This window comes from Mus caroli, chromosome 8 (genome assembly GCF_900094665.2).
Source record: "Mus caroli chromosome 8, CAROLI_EIJ_v1.1, whole genome shotgun sequence".
NCBI classification, from domain to species: Eukaryota; Metazoa; Chordata; class Mammalia; order Rodentia; family Muridae; genus Mus; species Mus caroli.
Genome location: NC_034577.1, coordinates 70,264,684 through 70,283,975, shown reverse-complemented (window position 1 = coordinate 70,283,975; position 19,292 = coordinate 70,264,684). Strand labels below are relative to the sequence as shown.

The following is a 19,292-nucleotide window of genomic DNA, read 5'->3' as shown; positions in this document are numbered from 1 at the left end:
GCAGACCTGCATGAATGTCTGTGCACCATATGCATGCAGTGCCTGGGGAGGCCACAAGAGGGAGTTGGAGCTCCTGTGACTAGAGTTGCAGCTGATAGTGAGCCATGTGGGTGCTGGGAATTGAACCTGCGTCCTCTGCAAGAGCAGCCAGTGATGTTAACTGCTGAGCCATCTGTACAGTTCCCCAGACAAGTCTGTCTGAAGATATGCTTCAATGCTACCAACAGCAGCAGAAGCAGCAGCAGCAGAAGCAGCAGCAAAACACTATTGTAACATGTGACATGAAACAGAAGCTGATGCTGTGGGGTGAATGTTCACTGATTCTGTCACCTCTAACATGTAAGCTTAGTGCTCTCTAAACCATTGCAATGCGCTGACAGACAGTGGGAACTTCAGGAAGACATTTGATACTAGTTAAACGGTAGACATGGGTAAGCTGTGACCTAGATTCTCATTAGCCAGCCTAAGTATACACTTGTTTTGTTGGCATGGCTTTCATCTTCTAGCAGGGATTTTCTTCTCCATGGTCCAGGATTAGGGGGTGTGGTCTTGTTGGAGTAGGTGTGGCTTTGTTAGAGGAAGTGTCACTAGGGGTGGGCTTTGAGATTTCAAAAAGCCTATGCCAGGCCCAGTTCTCTTTCTGCTGCTGCCTGTGGATCAGGATGTAGAACTCTCAGCTTCTGCTCCAGCACCATGTCTGCCTACATGCCACCTTGTTTCTACCATGATGATAATGAACTAAGCCTCTGACACTGTAAGCTGCCCCAATTACATGCTTTCTTTTATAAGAGTTGCCCTAGTCATGGTGTCTTCACCGCAACAGGACAGTGACTAAGATAACAGTGACTCTGTAAGAGTGAGTGCTCTTACAGAGGACTAGCTCAGTGTCCAGCACCTACATCAGGTGGCTCACAATAGACTGTGACTCCAGCTCCAGGGGATCCAATGCCCTCTTCAGGCCTCCATGGGCAGTCTCACACACGTGACACACATGAACACATGCACACAAACATGCACAAATAAAAAACTAATTAAACCAAAGGCTCTCACACAACTACAAATAAAGAAAAAAGCTGGAGTGAGGTTCCTGTGCTTTATTTTTGCTCGACGCTGTTTTGTCACTACACTCTCCAATTTTATTCTATCTTAATGGCATGAAAACTGAGAAATAAATATCCCATCTAGTTTTCTGGCCGGAAGAGCGTGAGAAAACCCTGAGTCTGTTCTGTTAAGAACGCTTTTGACTCTCTGCTTCCCTGCAGTCTTCCTGTTTCCTTCTTTGGATACCTAATAGATGTACTTCATCTGGTACAGGTAACTTTAATTTTCCAAAATAGTGCAGTCAATTTTGTTAGCAAATGAAGGGTCACAGACTCATGATGAAGGGTGAAAGTCAGCGAGTGTGATGTGGGTCTTGGCCTCTGCTACATTGGAACTGCTAAGGGCGAGGATGAGACAGAGGGCCTGCTCTATCCAGACAGAGGGAGTTCTTGGCTTGTCTGCTCCTGGACAGTTTTCACAGGAGTCGAAAGTGAGCCAGGCTCACGAGTCAGGCCTTCGATAGAAACGAAGCAAGAGGCATCGTGAGCAAGATGATATGCCAGCTTTGTGAGGTACTCCCAGTGAACACCAGGGTGAGCTATTCCCCTTACAGCTGTCTAATTTGGACAATGAGGGCATGAGTACTGTGCAAGGTTGTTACGAATATTAGCTGAGATAATGAGGCAAGTTAACCCAATATGGTGCCTTGCACATAGTGGGTACCAAATGATTGCTAGGACCATGTTCACATCTTCTTTCTGACAGTGTTTAACTCAGCTGTATGGGAGTGCAATCTTGCATGCTTGCACCCTTGTCAAGTGCACTTTACATCTGTTCACTTATAGCACAACTATACCTCTCTCCTCTCTGGGTACTGCTAGTTCTCAGAGCTCTTTCCCTTCTAGCTGTCCACTGTGAGTGACTTCGTCTGCTCAGTAGACTAAGACGGTATCTTCAGGGGTAAGGCTCTGACCACAAGTTCAGATTCCACCACAGACTTTTAATGCCTGAAGCAGAAGCCCTACTCTGTTCCCAAAACCCTTCCCTCTCACTTAGACCCACTCTTCTACATCCCTCCCTAACAGAATAAACACTTGTTGCTCCTCAGGCTCCTGGTTCCTGCTCTCTTCTGCATACACATCACATTGCCCAGTATGATGGCTATTCTCGGTTGCCAATTTGACTACATCTGACATGAACTACAATCCAGAAATGGAAGCCACACCTGTAAGATTTTTTTTGGGGGGGGGGTTGGTTTGAAATGGGTAAATTCACTTCTAGTCTGGACCTTTGAGATATGAAGATGAACACCTTTGCTCTGGGCCCCACCATCTGCTAGAAGCCTATTTATTTAAAGACATGGGAGAAGGAAGCTCTTGCTCTTTGCCTGCTTGCTAGCAAGTTCCCTCCCTCCCTGGCATTAGAACCTACTCCTTTGAGACTGTGATGTGTGCTGAAGACCAGTGGAGACATCTAGACTGGTGGTCTGAGCAACTTCTGGGTTCCTGGGCTCTATGTACATAGGCAGCCACTGTCAGATGAGCTGGGTTCCAGCCTGTCAGTCATCCTAATACATTCCAATATATATTCATTCTGTAAGTTGTTTCTCTAGAGAACCCTGACTAATACACCCAGCACATCCCATGAGGTCTATGTTTGTCCGCTGATGCTTATCTTTGTCTGGACCAAAGCCTCACGCTGATCTTCCTGGTTCTCCATGGCGTATCCTCCCACCTAGCCAACAGAGTGTCCAAGGAAGCTGCTCAAACCTGAAAGTTCAGCTTCACTATCTGTCTATCCAGAACCCTGCAGTGGCCTCCTCTCATCTGGACAAAAAGGCAAGTCCTTCCAGAGACCAGTGAGGCCAAGTCTGGCTGTGGCTAGAGGGTCTTGGCATAGCAGTTTTAACCTCTTTTGCTTTCCTTCTTTCCCATGAGGCCCCGCCCCATGCCTGGACCCCTGGTCATCACTGTGTCTGGGTCCTTAAGTGTCCTTCCCCTGATTTGTTTCCTCCTTCCCTCGGGGGCTTCAGTCCTCTCGTGCTCTTCTGTCCTGATGCTGTCAGAGGGGCTGTCGGCTTGTCCTCACTGGAATGGAAGCTGGGCAAGGGCCAAAACCAGGGGACAAAGGGTGGGAAAAGGAAAAACCCAAAAGGTAACAAAAGGCAGGCCAGCTATAAGCCAAGAAGAAAGAAGAAAGAGATTTGATTCATGGATCTCTCTCTCTCTCTCTCTCTCTCTCTCTCTCTCTCTCACTCTCTCACACACACACACACACATACATTCCTTCCCTCTCTCTTATCTAGTGAGAGGGGTGAAACCCAGGGAAGTAAAGGAAGAGGCACAAAGGTGCAGAGGCCGACTACAGATGTGTGTGCCCTCTGCCCTCAAGCTGCAGGGTCAGTTTTCTCTACTCTACAGCAAGTGCTGGCTGTCACTAAACATAGGCTCCCTGGCTCACAGTGTCTGCCTCAATTTAGGGGACGTCAGGGAAGAGACCAGACCAAATAAATAATTGGAGATGTAACTGTCAAAGGAGGGCTGTTCCTGGCCTGCCTGCGTGCCGGTTACGATGGAGAGCTGTAACTTCCAGACACTGGCATCTCCTGGGTGAGAGAGAGCCTTCACATGCAACATGGTAAGCAGGGCTGTTCTGAAATTTTAGTATTGCTGGAGGAAAACTTTCTCAATATTAATAATCATGGTGAACAAACCCCTCTGTAACTCACAGAGAATGCACTGGTGAGCAGGAAGGCTTGGGAAGTGGGTTCTTGGTGTTCCAGGGTGTGGCAAAGACCTCATTGGAAAGGGCAACATGGGATGACAGTGGAATGTCCCTAATGTCCCTTTCAGACATGGTGTCCAGGGCTGATTACCAATGCGTACAATTCATCTCTTTGTAGTTGACTACGGAAATAAAAGCTTATAACACGAAGAGCTGATATTAAATAGCAATAAGGACTGTCTTCCTCTTTCCCTCCCTCCCTCCGTCCCTCCGTCCCTCCCTCCCGCCCTTCCTTCTTTCTTTGGTTTCATTTTTTTCATCAAAACCAATGAGTTTAATTAGGATTACTCACAGGAGCCAGGACGCCAGCTGACTTGGAGGAACAGGGACGTCTCACCAGAGTCTGCACACTCAGAAAACGAATCTCTTCCTCTACCAGGGAAGTGTGAAGCCTCGTGAGCCCCCAACCCCGTCTGAAGAAATAGTCCTAATTTTAATTGTAAAGAAGCCTTTGACTGTTCTATTTTGACTCTTTTATTAATTAGGCTATATAAACTTCGGTGCTTCTCGTTTTTCTTAGGAAAACTATATTTAGGACAAGGAAACCTGAAAGTTCCAGCCGAGAACATTTTAAAAAACTATATTTTATGGACAAAAAAAAATCCCCTAGCCAGGCTGGACCTCACTTGCAAAAAAGACTCAGCATGAGAAAATAGACCTTGGCTATCAACCAGAACTCTAGTTCTGCCCTTCCTGACACATTCTGGAGCCTGCAGGAGGTGACAGCCACAGTTCCCACACAGCTACAGGTGGAGAAGGCTGCACAGTCTCAGGCAGGCACATACCCTCTCCAGGAGTGCCCCTCAAACCAGGTGGGGGTCAAGCTCTGGCACTGTCAGTGGCTTCCAGTGCAGGCTGTGGGACCTGCTGGATTCTTAAGGCAAGCAGACAGGGTTTCTAAAGTTTTGGGCTGTCCGTGGGGATATCAATGGTAGCCCATTTAGGATCACTATCATGCAGAGTAGCAAGGCAAGGACCGCACCATCCCAATACTCTTCCTGAATCCATTACGCTAATTAGTAAGGTTTCTATTTGCTCCAGAGCCGGATAACAGCAGTGTCTGCTTCTCTGGCCTCAACACTCCAGTGCAGATTTGCCTTTAGAGCAGCTGGTGCTGGAGTTGCAGCTGAGTAGTGCGAGAGTGACCTAGACGGAAGAGCAGTCCGCACAATAGTATTTCACAGTCAGTCACTTCTTGTTACCAGTACTTAGCACATGGTCTCCCTGGTAAGTACCCAATATAGGCAATTGTTTTATTACTCCTATTGAAAACATGTTGAATAGATCAATGAAAGGTATAGAAACAATTAAAAACAAAGCTGAATAAAATAATATAAAAGAATTTTTATATCAATTCAAGAATCACTCTATGCCACTTTATTTTAAAGGTCAGAAATGTCAGTAGAAGCTCAGTGAAAGATACCCCAAACCCGAGGAGAGGCTTTGCAGTCAGCACTGGGGGTGGGGGTGGAGGTGGGGAGTGGAGCAGTCTCATAGTGGCTTTCTAACTGTGGGCATCTGATGGTCACTAGTACAGAGAACAGACAGAACATGGGCACCTGGGTGCTGGTTAGCTGAGCATGCGGTTAGAGTGAGCAATACTTGGAGCTCAGGCCACAAAACTTTCAAACAAGCTTCCTTACCTTGAAAAAAAAAAAACCCTTTATGTGTTGGAGATGCACAGGGGTGTGTGCTGGGGAGGGGGCAGCAGCTGGGGAGCCAGTGAGCATGTGTGAAGTTAGAGAGCAGGGGAGGTCTCCCGTTTCCACCTCCCACCTCACCACAGGAATACTGGATTCCAGATGCATGCCACACTAGTCAGCTTTATATGGCTTCTGGGGACTCAAACTCAGGTCCTCAAGTGTGTATGGCACGGGCTTTATTGAGGTCTTCCCAGCCCTGGGAGGGTACTCAGCAGCCTCCTCAGGCAGCAGGCAGCACTGCAACAGGGAGGTACCACTCCTTTGAAGGACTTTCCCTCGGACACCGGAGAGGAAGATTTACTTTCCAGATCCAAGGCTAGAAAAACTTACACGCCACGTGCACTCTCAGTGTGGCAAGGGCTTTCCCAGCTGCGTGATTTGGTCCAGCTCTTGCTGAGAGCCAGAATTATAGCTCAGCACCAGGAGCAGGGATCTAGCCTAGAAGCAGGCCTGGGTTCTCACCACTCTCTCCTGAATCCTAACAGCTTCCTCTTTTAGCTTCCAGCTGTTTGTTAGCTTCCTACCACTGCTGAGGAGCTGCCCTGGTTCACCTGTCTACATAAGTGTCTGTAAGTGACATCTATAAGCCATTGATAATGAAACTACTTAAATTCAGTTCAGGAATGCTTTTACAAAGAAGAAAAAAATTGGGACTATCATCATTATTGACTGTCAATAGCTGATCTGGTCTGAGATGATAATTCTTTTATTTTGCTATTTAAACTACAAACCGATAAGCCGCATAAGGACTTAAGGACCTCAAATATCCTGAACCATTCTCTTCTTAGGTGTAGCTAGAAAAGTTTTTCAACATATGTTGAAACTCTAGAAAAGCCTAGTGATTTAAATCCCAGAGAGAAAAAGATAACTAAAAGTAAAATGCCAACTCCAGAGGATATCTGGGCTCTAATCTCTTTCTTGATGAAATCTATTGACTGTGCACTGAGCCGTTCCTAGCTGAGCTGCTCTTCAATCTCCACTATGTAAAACACCTTCTCATTATTACACTAATATCGCCATCACACTGGAGAATAGCAGTGAGACTTCCTGGCTTCTATGGCAACCCACAGCAAGGCTGCTGTCTTGAAATTGCCTCCGACCTCAGTTGGAGCTGGAGGAGCCAGCAAACAAGCCCTGTAGTATTGTTTCAGATGAAGCCCAGTGATAGCTCTGCACTTCCTTCAGGCCTCCTCTCTCAGTGAACGAACTCCAGGGAATGGCATCACGTCAGGCTCTCCAGATGGATTGTGTGAGGCCATAGCTCAATGTCATTTCCAATAGGAAGCCTCATAATTAAAGGTCAAATAGTCACTTCATCTGCAATCAATCAATAGAAAAAGTCCTAATATGGAGAGCTAATCAATCAATGGCAGATGCACTAATAAAAGCAATGAATCAAATACAGCTCGTGTGCAGATGTGAGCACATCAAATACAGCGCGTGTGCAGATGTGAGCGCATGGAAGACCACAACAGGGCGACAGGACGAGAACAGTAAAGTAAACCAAGGGTAGACATACGCACACACCCACGCATGCACGCACGCAGGGGCTGGGAGGCTTTCCAAGTCACATGGGTACCACTTGGCCTGCATGGGTTATTCTTAAATATGAACCAAGTAGAATCATAAACTGTAGTGTCTAAGTTTCCCTTAATATATTTTACTTGAGGTGTGTGTGTGTGAATATAAAAATCTCTGGAAGAACTATTAGGACAGCACTTGACACAGGAAAAGATGTATTTCTAAAGTGCCAGGCAGCTATACTATAATTTGCTGTATTTCATCTTTGTGTGAAAAAACAAAAATAAAATATTTCTGGGTGATGTTATGTGGAATTTCCTTCCTTTCTAGAATGTGATTTTCCACCAACACTGAATGTGATGTGATGTGATGTTCTTCCAAAACAAAAAAGTTCTATCTGCACAAGGACTGGCCTGCAGCTCAGGTCACTACCAAGACGTAGTCTCTGTCACCCTCAGGACACCAGGACATCAGGACACCAGGAGAAGGCTTGTGAACATGGGCAGAGCAAACTTATGGGTTTTCCAAGTCTACTTTAGCAGTCAGCTTCTGGTATATGTGGAAATCAGGGTGCTTTGTCTGAGGTAAAGACAAGCAGTGAGGTACACGGAAGAGACCAGAGGAAGCTGAGTTGAAGCAAGGATTGGCAGAATCCACGAACTGGAAGCAAAAGTCTCTTACCTTAGGCCTCAGGAATCTGAGGCCAGGTCAGATGTTTAGGGTTTTTAGTTCTCAGAGAGCTTGGGCCTATCAGAGTATAAAACAGGTAAGGATTTACACTGCATGGTCACTGGGTACCACAGTGTCTTACCATCGCTGTGTGAACACAAACTATCACGGTGTTTTACGATCAATGTGTGACCACAGCTACCATGGTATCTCACAATCGATGCATGGTCACAAGCTGATACGATGTCTTACCACAACACTGTGTTACCACTGGCTGCCACAGCATCTCACTGTCACTGGAAGTCTAGTATATACTTCTTAGGAGAACTCTTTACAAGCAAACAGAAACCTAAGCTCATCCAATCCTTTTAGGAAAACACTATTTTTGCAAATAGCTTTCAGAGGCACAAAGGGCAGAAGGTGTGGCCCTGGGAAAAAGGGGAGGGAAAAGGAAGAGACTCTGGATTTGGATGGTTTTGTTTATAAAACTAGAAATACCAAGTATGGCAGCACACGCCTCTAATCCCAGCACTCAGGCAGCAGGTATCTGTGAGTCTAAGATCAGCCTGGTCTTCAGAGTCAAGTTCCAGAACAGCCAGGGATATACAGAGAAACCCTGTCTTGAAAAACCAAAAAGAACCCCACCACCACCACCACCACCACCACCACCTCCAATCACCCCTGAGTGCGCTTCCTGCAGAAGGTTCAACTAGCCATGTGTGCTCAGCAGAGGGTCAGAGAGGACACAAATTATCATCCATTTTGGTTTTTCACTCCACAGCAAGTCCCAAGAAGGCTCAGGGTTAACCGTCCACTGCAGGCAGGCTAGGATGCATACAAGACAGCCATGGTAAACATGTGCTCCAAGAAGAGGCTGCATCTGAGCCCCTCTGACCTCCTGACCTTTGGGTACATCTCTTGGTCTTTATAAGCCTCGAATGCCCAACATGGCATCTATAACAATATGTGGCAGAGATGCGTTCTTTCCTATTCCAGGAAAATCTATGACAGGGTCATGTGACTGGAGCCCTGGCACAACATACTTGAACTAACAACATGAATAGGAATATCAGCACTGCTTCATGGAGGTCCCTGAGCGCTGGGCAGCAGAGCAGCTGTGAGATGAACCCTCAGACAGTCTCTAGAAACCTCTGGAGCGCAGTGACTGCACACATCCTGTCAGGAATTGATCATTCAGGATCCACCAAGTACTCTGCTGGACACTTGGCACAGTTTGCAAGCTTTACAGTAATACTGAGGTAGACATTAGCCCATTTTACAGATGCAAAGTTCAAGGATGTTAACACCAAGCACATCATGAGGGCAGGAATGAAGATCCCAAAGCTCTTTCCTTCAGTCTGGGGACTACAGAGACTTCGGCTCCAGAGGCAGAAACTACTCCTTGAAGAATGTGTCTCATTTTGAAATTACTTCCCAAACTTAACAAAACTGGGCAAAGACCCCACCAGAGAGTTGTATTTACAATTCATAAAAACATGAAGTCTCTCCCATGTTGTTTGAGAAGGAATGTCTTTAATGTGAGGAAACTCAAAGCAACATAACAGTTCCCCATTCTCTCAAGTGAGCCCCATTCCAAATGCACGGGAATTTTTAATTTCAGTTTTTACGCAATACCCCAACAACTCACTGAGTTCACAAGTGACAGCATTTTCCAATAGAGTTCCCGATTACTTCATGAATTTTAATGACTGAGAACACAGGTTCTAGATGTCCCCGAGGTCACCAGGGTAATGCATTAAATTGAATAAGCCTATACAGACATTAGCACTCTTCTTAATCTTTTCCTTTAGAGAAATACTTCCCTTTTATTACTGTCAATCCAATTGACTCACTATGGCTAAACCATCTTTGTAGGAAACAATATAATATTAAAAAAATGAATTTCAAACTAACATCCATCAGCAAACCACAGCAATAGCAGTCACTGTTGTCATCTTGATGTGAGCTCCCGGGAGAAAACAGGCAGTTTCTCACATGCAACTCTAGAGCCATCCCCAGAAAGGTTTGTCAATTGCGCTCTCAGAAACAGGCCTGAGACCCCAACCAACGTAGGCTAACGTTTTACACTGATCATTTTTCACGAGAATGGAAACATGATTGCAAATTAAGCTAAACCCTGTATTATTAATTAGGCCCTCAGAAATTGGTTTGATCAAATAACAGACTCCAGAGCCCATGGCTGGTGTTCTTGGTCTAAATGAATGGGCAGCCCCATCCAGTTAACTTGAGAAGTTTCTGAATTTCACAATTATTTAGGGTAGTATGTAGTTTTTAATTTGGTGAGTCAACTTACCCAAGGTGAGGGACTTGTGTGTGGAGCAGAAGATGATAGCCACTGTGTCTGCTGGTGTGAACCCCGAGTTATTCCTGGGGGGAAACGGGGAGGAGTTTTTACAAATACTTGTATGAAAAGGCAAGCGTATCCGACATCAAGTGTGCCCACCTTCATGTTAGCATCCTGCTGATCAGCCCTGGTGACAGAGGCTACTGTGGACCAAAGTGCATAGCCCTGCCTGGATTTCTACTTAGAGAATCCTAGTTCCTATGCCCAGCTTTAAAAGTTTAGAAAATTATGAGGCAGAATCAGATATAATAATAATGATACTATGAATAAAAATAGCAAAAACAACAATAAAATATTCCCTCTGTCTTAGAAACTCTTTCACAATTCCTATTCTGTGCTCTGAACTCTAACAAGAGCAGCTCGCCAAAGGATGCTTCAGAAGTAACTACACACAGATTAAGTGAGCTTGTCCCCAAATCCTGTGTCCATCTAATACTTAAAGGTTTCTAAAGGAGTCCACATTTCCCTTAGTAGCCCCACCTCCCCATTTGTAACTTTTGTGGGGAGAAAACTCTTAATCCTTTTTTTGAAAACTCCCTGGAGGAAAGGTGCTGGAGGCCTCACTTCTCACCCCACAGACATCAAGAGAATATATATGCAAATGGTGCTGGTCTCCCGTGGGGGTGGGGAGAGCTTTGCATGCTCCTGGCTCTGCAGCATTCCCTCTAGGCTCTCGGCAGCTGAGGTGGCATCTCCCTGGGCTGAGGCTCCCACAGATGAGTGGTACAGGAGCACAACAGGCTGCCCTCCTCTCACATCAGACTCTCACTGACTTTCCTCTCGTTCTTTAAACATCAGGCCGCATAACTGACATTTTCATCCCGTCATTCCCGTGGTAAACCCAACAGAGAGGGAACTCTCAGGCAAACACCTGAGCTATGACAGAATAGGAGTAAAGATAAATGCTGCATGTAAAAGAAGGGTCAGATGTGAGGGGAAAAGGTGGGGGAGAGAAAGACTATCCTGTCCCTGGAGTGTGTGGGCTGTATCAGTGGACCACACAGACCCTCCCAGGAGTTAGGGGTGGTAAATCCACAGTCCAAGCCTGGAGCCATATGCACAGTGGGCAAAGAGTAGATTCTCCATGTTGGCTTATGTTCAGGAATGCTGGCTTGGGCCCGGGCGTGGACTTGGATGAGGCAGGCAGAAACACTAGAGCAATAAGATCAGACTTGTTCTTAAGGAGTAGCCATGCAAACAGAACCAGCTGAGACTGAAGATGGAGGGTGGCCACAGAGAGGAGCTAGAAGGGCCACTGGAAGAGCAGGACACAGCCACATGGGGTTTGAGTGACCAGAAGGTTCTACTTCTCCAAGGAGTGCTCCTTCCCAGTGAGCACACTTGACTTCAAACCCACAGGATGATGTCATTCGCCTCTATGCAGATAACTGCAAATGTGTGTTGAGAGTTTACACATGTAAGTGCTGGTGACACCTTTATTATCATAACCATTACTTGTAGAAAGGAAGAAGTTATGGGACATTGGAAGCTCTGAGCAGTCTAGATGGAGAGTCATGAATGGGAACAAAATGGAAGAGGTAGCCACTAAAGGGGCAGGGGGAGGGGGAGCCAAGGAGCTGATGCTGCTGAGGTGAGGTAGCCACTAAGGGGGCGGGGGAGGAGGAGCCAAGGAGCTGATGCTACTGAGGTGAGGTAGGCACTAGGGGGTGGGGGATGGAGAGCCAAGGAGCTGATGCTACTGAGGTGAGGTAGGCACTAGGGGGCAGGGGAGGGGGAGCCAAGGAGCTGATGCTACTGAGGTGAGTTGTTACAAGGGACCATGAGTTGGGGAGGGGTGAATTTCAAGAGGACCAAAGGGGTAAACAGAGTTTCTTAGGTTATTTTTGTTGTTGTTGTTAGTGGTGGTAGATTTTGTTTTTTTGTTTTTTGTTTTTCTTTTTTTAGAGCTGGAAGCAAGACAAGGTGAGTGGAAAAATATGGAAAACACAGGCGAGACACATGTCAGGGTAGGCTTTCCATGCACCTCCGAGTTTCAGGCAATGAGGCAATGTGGCAGACTGAAGAAGAGACACCCCCCCCCCCAGAGGGATGGACACCGTGCCTGCAGGATATGAGCTGTGTGGAAGTCCTCACAGACACAGGCGGTGGTGTCAATCAAATGCAAAGGTCTCACCTTGCCCCTGTCCCAACCCTGTACTTAGATCATGGGGTATGTTTTTACTTCCAGTGGGGTGCAGGAGGCTCCAATCTGACCTGGAGCTCATGTCATGCCTCCCCTACCTCCAGCTTCCTTCCAGTGCAGCTCAGGAGGACACTGGAGTTGCTGCTTTGTTCTGCTCCAGTAAGGAGACTAAAGCTAGGCCTGGGCCCCATAGCTGGAGGGAGGACAGGGACTGAGGACAGAAACCGGGGACTTGTGCTTACACCCAATGTCCTCTGACTCTAGCTGCCCAGGGATAGGACCCAGAGCAAATGCCCAGGCAGTCCTCCACTCAGGGGAGAGCACAGTCCTGGGCAGCCCTGAGCACATCTCCAAGCACTCTGTGTCCAGTGTGTCTTCTGAGGGAAGCCATAGAAGGATGTGGCCAGAAAACCAGCACACCCAAAGTCACAAAGTAGGAAGTAGCCTGCCCCAAATTCCGGGGTCAATTTACCTTCTCAGAAAACAAAAAAAACAAAACCCAATCAGGATCTAATGGATGGGAGCGAGCAGTGTCTAGGTCCATAGCTCACCCGTGTCCACACTTTGTAGAAGGTGGCATCAAGTCACTGAGCACAGCACAGGCAAGCCAGCGTGTCCCGTGTCCCGCTCCTTGTACTGAGTCAGTGAGGGCTTGCACTCCTTTCCAGCGGTGAGCATCTGTGTGTAAACTCCAGCAATCGTGTTCCTTCTCGTTTTCGAACCCCACCGTAGCTCTCTTTAATATTGATTTTCTTCTTAGCCTGCTTTTATCATTTCTTTTGATCACTTTGTCTCCCCCTAGGTGCTTCTTTCCTTTCCTTCCCAACTGGTTTCTTAAGAATTCTCTCTAACAAAGCTTTCAATCAGCCCTTTCCACGTAATATTTATTTTGTCTTCCTCTGTACCCACAGAGGAAGGCATGTCAGGTTTCTCTAACAGAAACACAGAATGTGGGGCAGAAAAGGTCCACAGAGAGAGACAGGGAGATCTGTCGTCCCTGTGAGGCAGGCACCCTTTGTTAGCCTTTTGTCTTGCCTTTTAACAACAGCCCTGCACCTCACAAGCTGTGTGGCACTAGACAAGCTTCCCAGAACTCTGGGGTGTAGGTACTCACCTCCAAATGTACACAGCTGTGGAACTAAATAAACCCTGTCTCCCTTCTCCCTGCGGCCGCTTTCCTCAGGACTGTGGTAGACACATAGCCTTCCTTCTTCTTACTGAGTTCAGCGGCTCCAGTGACTACTAAAGTATCCTTTGTACAGCTTAAACATTGCTTTCTTTTCCTAAAGCTTTTCAATACCAAAACAAAACAACAGAACTGGAACAACAGCCTTCCGAAGCTGCAGAAGTCTAGAGCACTCGCCTGGGGATGGCTGATCTGCAGCTGAGGGTCAAGCTTCATCTCCTAGCAACTGTGGCAGAGAAAGGAGACCTGGATGGCGGCACAGTCAGAAGAGCCACCTTTCTCTTACTAGTACTAGGTTTTGATGTGACAAGTTATCTCGATGACATACCTTTCATTTACTGAGTCCTACTTTGTACTGGGTCTGCATGGCCAGGGTTTTGTGGTGCTCTTATGAGATACACACTGTGATGTGTTTATGCAAAGATAAAGAGAGAGGGGGTGCTTTGTTCTAACAGGGTGTGGTGGGGTGTGGGGGAAGGGGGTGCTTCAGCTGTCCCATGTCGAGGCATTCCCTTCCCCTGAGGGACCAGCCGGTATAGTATAGAATAGAGTTTATTTAGGGCATGGGGAGGGGAGTTAAGAGAGTAGTAGAGTCAGAGAAAGGCAGAGAGAGAGAGAGAGAGAGAGAGAGAGTAGAGAAGTGGAGGGGGAAAGGAGGAGGAAGGGGCGAGAGGGCAGATCAGGAGCAAGAAGGAAAGAGCAAGAGAGGAACAAGAAAGAGAGGAGGGGGCAAGCAGCCCCTTTTATAGTGGGTCAGGCCTACCTGGCTGTTGCCAGGTAATTGTAGGTGGAGTTTAGACAGAATGCTAACACACTGTCTCTATTTTTTTCCCCCATAAGGAAAAGCGGCAGAAATCACAAGCCTATGGAGCAGGGCTGAAACCTAAGTTCATTGGAGTCTGGTGTTGGGATTTTGGACCTAGCACTATTCTGCAAACAGACAAATGGGAATGTAGGATAATCACTTGCCAGCAGTTTAAGTGCTCTTTGGCATGGTGACATTCCAGACCCTAAGACATCCTAATTAGAGAGGCGAGGGATGGCAAGGAAGCTCAAGTTTCCAACAAGGTCCCTCTTTCTACCAGATGCATATCTTCAGCATGGATCTGCGCATGGCAGGAACAAGGGAAGGCTTGAATACGGACATGGGTTTCCTTTCAGGCCCAGACTGACTCTAGATTAACTGAGCTGGTATGGAAAAAATAAAAACGGGGTTGGGGGTAGGGAGAAGAAAGGGGAAAGAGAGAAGAAAATGGGGGGATGGGTGGGAGAAAGAGATGGGGGACAGGCAGATTTCATGAATTACAAGTAGGAAAGAAGAGAAGTTGGAGAAGAAAGTAAATAGACCCCACAGAGACAATAGATCTCCATGACCTATGACATCTCCCTGGGACCTGTGACAAATGTGTGTGTCTGTGTGAACTTGGAGAACTCAGCTAAGCATTGTTTACAAATACCCTAAGTGAAATAAGCATTATGAATTATAAGTTTTATTTTTATTATTTTAAATTATCTATTCCAGTGTGTCTGTGTATGCTATGTACGCACTGAATACAGGCTCCAGGCGGCCAGAAGAGGGCACCGGATCTCCTGGAACAGGAGTTGCCACCTCTAACAGGTTTTGTGAGCCACCTAGTGTGGGTGCTGAGAACCAATCTCCAGTCCTCTTCAAGAGTAGCAAACAGTCACTGAGCCATCTCTCCAGCCCCAATATTATGAATCTTGAAAGTAACTGAAATACCTTTTCAAACAATGGTGAATGGCAAAGCATTCTGCAAATACAAAATAAAAAAGCTTTCAATTTTAGGTGTACTACTTAGAAGGATAATCTGATTTTTAGGCAAGTTCCTAGCATCAAGATGTACCACTATCATCAAGTTGCTGTCCATTTACACATATGCACAATCCCTTGGACAGAGGCTGGATGGGGCAGCTACTGCTCCTTCTCCAGTCAGATCCTTATGAACTATGAGACCTCTCAGTGAGAAGTAACGTGAAAGCCATTTCCTACATTTCATTCTGTTGAAAACTGCCCACTTGCTAACAGACTAATCCTGGGCACGGGCACATAGGTTCCACTGTATGGTTTGCCAGAAAATGTGTATGTCACATGAGGGTTAGGGAAAAGTTCAGGACACTGTTGAGTATGGCAGAGAAGCAGGATTTTAAGACCAGGGTCCTAATGAAAGATCAGTTTACTGCATGCTAATAACTGAGAGCTGTAATTGAAGAAGTTACAATGCCCCACCTCCAGTCCCATTCCCACCCTCTATGCTTTATAATGATTGGTTTTAATTGTAAACTTGGCACAATTTATAATTATGGGGCAATGGAGTTTCAATGCAGGACTGTCTAGGGTAGGGTATGTCTGTAGGGGGCTGTCTTGACTAAGTTAATTGAGGCAGGAAGATCTGCCCACTGTGGGTGGCAGTATTCTCTTGGCAGGAGATCCTGGATTGTGCGGAGAGAAAGCTATCTGCGCACTGGCTTGCATGCATTAACACACTGCTCTTGCCTGTGGGTGTGATGTGACCAGAAGCTTCCCGACCTCCTGCAGTGCTGGGCCAGTGCTGGGCTGGGACCTGGAACCCTGAGCCACATGGGCCCTGTCTCACTTGTGTTGCTCAGGCCAGGGCATTTATCCCAGCAACAGGAAATGAAACCAGGAGGTTCTCAAGGAGATGCTCAGTCCCTAAGGGGACATCTACAAAGTCTGTCATCTGACAGGATCACTAGCTCTGAAAACTACCTTGCCACAAGGAACAGCACACACAGTTTTCTCTATGACATAATTGCTCTAGGATTTATTCTTACTTCATAAAGCATAACCTCAAATTTAGAAAAATGCTTCAAATTATAGCAATCAATTCAGTTTGTTTTTTATTGACTCTGAACAATCAGCTAAACTCAATGCTGCAAAAGCCAAGAACCTGGTGTGAGGCCCAACCTCGCCTCTCACAAACGTGGTGGCGGAATGTGAGTTTCATGTGAGATCAGACCTCCTTCTTGTGAGAACTCACTGTGAACACCTACAGCCCATGGGCCTGGAACCTGATCCAGTGTTCCTCTTCACAACTAGTACCTGTCTGGGTCTTCCTCTGCCGCAGTCCACCACATCCTGCTATGTATGTGTGCTAACATATGTATCATTGCTTCTTCTCACAAGACAGCCATTCTTGTTGACTGTCTCTTCCATGAAGCCAACTCCACCACTCTTTGGCAGTGCTGTCTGACCACAGGGTGTCTGAGTGTAGCCCTTGGAGATCACATATTTACTCTGTAAAGTCACGCAGGGCTAGAATCATCTCTTTTTTTGAGACATGCACTCTGACATCTTTCTTGTTTCCCAGGCTTAAGTAATATGTACTGAGTGAACTCCACCAGCAGAAGAAGTGGTATTTAGTGTAAGCCTTTAAGAACAGGAAAGATGACCTAGATCTGGTGGCACATGTGTGCAACCCTAGCATCTCGGGAGCTAAGGCTGGAAAACTGCTATGAATCTAAGGCCTCCATGGGCTACACATAGGGAAGCTTCTTAAATCACACGCACACGCACGCACACACGTGCACATGCACATGCACTAGAACATGGATACCAGGCTGCGCTTGGGGAGAGCCTCAGTGACAGAGAGAAATGAGAAAGCATGAAGCCCTTCTAGGAAACAATCAAGATTTTACCTCAAAGCTTAGGTAGAATGGATACACATGGTCTCTCACAGTGGCAAAATAGACTCACACAATGAGCTTCATTCTGCTCCTCCCTTTTGTGTTTACATAGACTACCTTTTATTTTTAACTAAGCTTTGGAGATATTAGAACAATGCTGTGGTCACCAGGACCCAAGTCACTGGAAGCCCTAAGAACCTGGTGGTAGCACCTGCCTTAATCCCAGTACTTGGACGGCAGAGGCAGGAAGATCTCTGTGAGTTTGAAGCCAGGCTGGTTTACAATGTGACTTCCAGAAAAGCCAGGGTACACAGAGAAACCTTGTCTTAAAAACAAACAACCAAAACCAACCAAAACACCCCACCCCTACCCCCCAAAAAAACCCTAAAGCCAAACCAAAACCAAACAACAACAACAAAACCCCACCACCCAATCAACACAACCAAAACACATAAACAAATGTAAGAAAAATTTGAGGCTAGAAATGTAGTTAGTGGGGCATTTGGAACCGAATGAGGGAAGTGACTTTGGGAGTAGAATATGTATGACAAATTCAGGTGATTATCTACAAAATAATGATGCTAAGGAGTCCAGCTTGAGGAACTCTGGAGAGGGGGGCTCCAGCAAAAAAGAAAAGATAGCTGGTGGTGAAGAACCTCTGTGACTCTGAAGTCAGCTTAGTCTATATAATGAATTCCAGGCCAGCCAGGGCTTCATTGTGAGACCCTGAATAGACGTATAGACAGATAGACAGACACACAGGTGGGGGTGGGGTGGAGAATGTAAGAGCTGTAGAGCTCTACAGATGCCATCTTTTGGTCATAAAATGGCCACTGCACTCATGAGCTCACAGAAGCTATGATGGCTTGCGAAAAATCAAGCCAGTAAGATGGTCCAACATGGCAAACCCTAGTGTCAGTTGAACTCAGTGGTTACACAAACCCAAAAGTAGAGGTGTGAAAGGGGAGAACATGATCAAGATACACTGTTTATGTGTATGAATTAGTTAAAAATAAAAGATTGCCCGTTTAACGGGGGGAAGAGGAAGTTTCAGAGAAAAAGACTAATTGCATTTTAAATATCTTGCTAAGGCATTGGCGGACGATAGGTACACAGTAAGGAAAATGATCTCGCTGGGGCAGAGGAGAAAGACTAGACAGAATGTCTCAACTTGGATGTGTCAGCAGAAAGCTGCCAGCGAAGCCAGGAGAATGGAGGGGGCTGTGCAAGCTCGTGAGGGAAGTGAGATACGGGCCCAGTCCAGCCCCGTCGGCCATGCTGCAGTTTAAAAGAGGCAGCAGAGAGAAAGTGGTCATTGAGAGTAGGAAACGCAGGACAGCACGTGGTACAGCAGCCACAGGGAGACGCTAACGGGAGACACCAAACCACTTACCGTGTGGAGAAGATGAAAGTCAGAAGCATGAAGCTCAGCTGAACGGAGACTACTGAGGAAAAGACAGAACAAGACAGTGGGTGAGTGGTGTCTGAAGTTCTGGTAGCCTGCTGAGCTCTACCAAACACCTGTCTGAAATGAAACACAACTCAGCCGACATACACTGCCAAACTGACAGAGGCACAGATGGCTGGACTAAGCTGTTCTCACACACAGATGATGGCGTTAGCACTCAGGAAGATCTAGAACCCTCTCTGACTGTCTTAGGTTTGGTGATCTTGTTTGTTCATTTAAAAGGACTGGCTTACACCGGGAGCTGAGCAGCATAAACATAGACATAAACATAACGCGCACCTGGAAACAACTCATCTCCATGGTAAAAGAAGATTATCTGGTATTATAGTATTACTAAAAGTCATGCTTGGAAATTAGGATAACTAGAATACAAAGTTGTTTTTTAAGCTTTAGTAGTTATTGACATTTATAGTCTGTGGCTCCTGAAAAGCAAAGAACCATTTCTTTATAAAATTTCATCAGAAACTATGATGGAAACTTGAGATATTATCCAATGCAGCTGAATTTTTATACACACACACACACGTATGTGTGTGTGTGTCTGTATCTGTATATATATAAAATGACATCATGTCACAAATCTTTTTGAAGTCATGAGAGATCAGACTGAGGGCTGGAGAGATGGCTCAGAGGTTAAGAGCACTGGCTGCTTTTCTAGAGGTCCTGAGTTCAATTCCCAGCAACCACATGGTGGCTCACAACCATCTGTAATGGGATCTGATGCCCTCTTCTGGTGTGTCTGAAGA

General features: G+C 46.3%; 1 protein-coding gene across 2 annotated transcripts in view; it reads right to left on the bottom strand.

Annotated features, from left to right (window-relative positions):
* Slc10a7 (solute carrier family 10 member 7) overlaps positions 1-19,292 on the bottom strand; it is a 229,367-nt gene that overhangs the window by 12,283 nt on the left and 197,792 nt on the right. For both annotated transcript variants that reach the window (XM_021170488.1, XM_021170490.1), the window contains 2 exons: positions 18,472-18,523; positions 10,033-10,106 (listed from right to left, as the gene is read on the bottom strand). In XM_021170488.1, coding sequence (XP_021026147.1) covers positions 10,033-10,106; positions 18,472-18,523 — 126 coding nt within the window. The remainder of the gene's footprint in view (positions 1-10,032; positions 10,107-18,471; positions 18,524-19,292) is intronic.